Here is a 3,967-nt window from a genome sequence, read left to right on the forward strand (position 1 = left end):
TCTGTAACAATTCTGGTGTATCTAAAGACAGCTATAGTGTACTTGTATACATTAAATAAATTTTTTAAAAAGTGCTGATCTTAGATGAATTTAAAAAAATAAATAAAAACAAAAAGAACTCAGACAAAACAAAAACTGCTTCTAGAATAAAAAGACAAACCATTCAAACTCCCATCTATAATAGCCAATCAGTGGACGCTTGTGTAGTTATAAGCAACCACAAGGAAGAGACAGTAAAGTAACAGAAAGTGAGGCACAGCACAATATCCATTAACTATTTGCCTGTAATGTATGTATTGCTAAACCGTGAAATATTTCTGGAAGAACACACAGGGCACAGACACCTTTGACTACATCTGGAAAGGAAAATGTTTAAGCATGATTGTCTACTTCCCCTGATGACACTGAGGACAGTGGGCCTCACAACACCAACAAGCTCTCTACTGACTACACCCAGCCTTAAAAATGTACTGTTCTTTGCTTTCTCTTTCTTTCTTTCTTTCTTTCTTTCTTTCTTTCTTTCTTTCTTTCTTTCTTCTTTTTTTTTTTCAGGGGAGTTTTTTTGTTGTTGTTGTTTTTGTTTTCTGTTTTTGTTTTGTTTGTTTTTTGTTTTTTTGAAACAAGGTTTCTCTGTGTAATACCACTAGGCTGTCCTGGAACACCCTCTGTAGACCAGGTTGGCCTAGAACTCACAGAGATTCGTATGCCTCTGCTTAAGAAGTGCTGGGATTAAAGGCCTGTACAACCATTCCTGGCCATCTTTTGACTTCTGAATCTTGTAAAAGTTTACAAAGTATGAGCTGATCACACTGGCTGTAATCCCAGGACTTGGCGGGCAGGGGCAGAAGAACTGCCACAAATTCAAGGCCACATCAGGCTACCAATTAGATGTCTAATACAACCAAAAAGAAAACGAAATGGCTAGGGCTATAGCCCAGCTGGGACGGTGTTTGCCCAGCACGTTGGAAACCCTGGGTTCAGTCTGCACCACCATATAACACTAAGTGTCACAGCGCATGCCTCTAATTCTAGCACTCAGAAGGCAGGGACAGGAAATTTAAAGTCATCATTAGCTATGTAGCAACCTTAATGCTAGCCTGGGCTACATAAGAGCCTTTCCAAGCTTCACTGATAACTCTTCCCTCTAACTGTACAATGAAAATGGAGAGTACGCTCCCGACTCACCTCGCCCATTAACTCCTTCACAACTGGCACCACTCCATTGTGCTTGGTGAAGCCTTGGTATGACATATTCCTGGCTGCTCTCTGGGTACAGATGAATATGTCTCCATTTGCTGTCTCAAACCCAATGTATTTCATATCAGGCCGAACCCAACAATTTGTCTGCCCAAACATAGTCTCAGGTCTCAGTGTAGCAGCTACAAGGAAGATATTTTTCCCTTTCAGGCCGCTAAGAAAAAACAAAAACAAAAAGCAAAAAACAAACAAACAAACACATATTTATATTAAAAATGTGGATTCCCTGGTGGCGCACACCTTTAATTTCAGCACTTGGGAGTCAGAGGCAGGCGGATTTCTGAGTTCGAGGCCAGCCTGGTCTACAAAGTGAGTTCCAGGACAGCCAGGGCTATACAGAGAAACCCTGTCTCAGAAAAAAAAAAAAAAAAAAAAAAATTAAAATAATAATAATCATAATTTTTAACAAACCTACCTTAATTTTGATGGATATGGTTCAAGCACCTTCAGTTTGACCAGAGTATATTCCTGAGGTCCAACACCCTAAACAAATAAACAAGACAAAGGTCTAAGAGAAAAGATATGGATTCAACCTGCTAGCCACAGAGGGATCTGCCTGTAATTTCTGACATAGACTCTGGCACATAGGAATGAACTCTTCCTCCAATAAAGAGCGTGCTCTTGGTGTGACCACACTAAAGAGTATTACAGTAACTATTTGGTGTCCAAGATAATCACCTCTCCAGTTTGTCTGTCATGATCCATGCAAGGCTGTCCATCTTTTGGGGAATAAATAGTGTACCTAAAAAAAAGAGCAATAAGCAGTAAATACTGTCATATTATACAAGTTACTCTGCAATTTATCAGTCAATGTCAATAATACCATACAAGTGTGAGTTATGGCTAACAGAATCATCTGAGTCAGTGCCTAAATCTACTTAAGCTTTGATGAGTGGGTCTGTAAGCATAGCTATTAATGTCTCCACCTTCAGGAAAGGGAACACCACTGAAGACTACAGACTAACCTTAGCCCTCTGTAATAAAACAAAACCATAAGATAAAGTCACATATGAAGTGTAAGTCACTTTTACTTGATCTACACATAGAAGTATAAGCCAAAACACAAATAAAATAATTTTGCTAGTAGTTTACTAGGAATACTGAACAGAATCATCCCATTCTCTCTGTTCTAGTTGCTGAAAATAAAAAAATAAAAAAAAACTCACGAGAAATTAAGACCCTGACCAGTAAGAACCTGAAGATGTAGCTCAGAGACAAAATGCCTGTTAAGGAGGTACAGGGTCCTAAACTCAGCACAAAATTATGGCAAGAATAAACAAAAGGTACAACAAAACAAGAAGAGAGTGATGAAAAAGAGAAAAGAGATGAGGCGGCATACAGATGACATGGAGATGACAGATGTGTGGACACAGGACACATGTACTGAACTGTAATGCAGGAATTATCATTTTTAGTTTATTATACTGAAAGAAAACGAACTCACCGCTTCCCAAATTTAATTTTATTTCTTTCTCTTAAAGTTAAAAACTGCCACCTGACAAAGGAATCATAGTAAGGATTCACATCCGTGGTGATGAAGGAGCGCCGCCAGTCTACCTAGAAGAAGAACAGGAAAAGACAATTCTTTTTTATTTTATTTATGTGAGTACACTGTCACTCTCTTCAGACACACCAGAAGAAAGCATCAGATCCCATTACAAGTGGTTGTGAGGTACCATATGGTTGCTGGGAATTGAACTCTGGTCCTCTGGAAGAGCAGTCAGTGCTCTTAACCCCTGAGCCATCTCTCCAGCCCAAAAAGATAATTCTCATAAACAAGGATTCTTATGAGTCGGTTGTTTGCCTACTCTTCACTCCAACTTAAAATTAGATCGTGTATTTAAAATTTTCCACTTCCATATACTGAATATATATAAATCATTAAAATATTTTGTTTAATTGATAGGCTTTACAGTGCACATACTTGCTGGGTGGTGGCACACACCTTTAATCCCCACACTCAGGAGGCAGAGTCAGGAGGATCTCTGAGTTTGAGGTCAGCCTGTTCTGCAGAGTTCCAAGTCAGCTAGGGATACAGAGAAAAACTGTCTAGAAAAACAAAAACCAAACTTAAACCACTTTTAACACATTAGCTAACATATAAGATTTACAATAAATTTAAAAGGAATAATTAAGTAATATAGTCAACATACTCAAGTTAAACACTGGTATCTTCATATTTTTTAAATAAAATCCCTTTCTACCATTTGCTAATAAATTTATTCTGATAAGACAGATATTGAAGGTTTTTTCCCTTACATTAAGTCCCAGTAGTTGCCAATCTAATTCAAATTACTGATGACATTCTGCCAGAATATATTATTGTAAATTTAAGTTTTCCATATATTTTAAAATGATACCAAAATAAATATGCCTTTTGTGGGAAGCGGGTGTGGCCGTCAGCATCCTGGCTCACTGCCAAGCCCTGTGATTCCCTGCTTGTTTACCAAAAACCTGATTATGCGCACTTGAATGATCACGCGCACCTAAGTGATCACGCACTGCACACCTGGGTGATCACGTGCTGTCCGCCTGACGCATAGCGTCATACAGCATGGAATTGAGTCACTGGCCTATCAACTCGCACCCTGTTTGCGTGCATGACTCGTGTACAGAGCGTGCTGAATGCTGATTGGATGAAGAGTGATGAGAGCCGAGTGCAGAGGGGATAAATTGGGAAGGGGATAAATTGGGCAATCCCCCAAAACCG

The 3,967-nt window shown here is 39.0% G+C and overlaps 1 protein-coding gene across 1 annotated transcript in view; it reads right to left on the bottom strand.

Annotated features, from left to right (window-relative positions):
• The window catches only part of Lars (leucyl-tRNA synthetase), a 59,047-nt gene that overhangs the window by 39,823 nt on the left and 15,257 nt on the right, over positions 1-3,967 (bottom strand). Inside the window, exons 7-10 of the mRNA XM_021214200.2 lie at positions 2,702-2,814; positions 1,936-1,999; positions 1,673-1,740; positions 1,186-1,411 (exon numbers count right to left, since the gene is read on the bottom strand). Of these exons, the coding sequence (XP_021069859.1) occupies positions 1,186-1,411; positions 1,673-1,740; positions 1,936-1,999; positions 2,702-2,814 (471 nt within the window). The remainder of the gene's footprint in view (positions 1-1,185; positions 1,412-1,672; positions 1,741-1,935; positions 2,000-2,701; positions 2,815-3,967) is intronic.

This window comes from Mus pahari, chromosome 15, assembly GCF_900095145.1.
Source record: "Mus pahari chromosome 15, PAHARI_EIJ_v1.1, whole genome shotgun sequence".
NCBI classification, from domain to species: domain Eukaryota; kingdom Metazoa; phylum Chordata; class Mammalia; order Rodentia; family Muridae; genus Mus; species Mus pahari.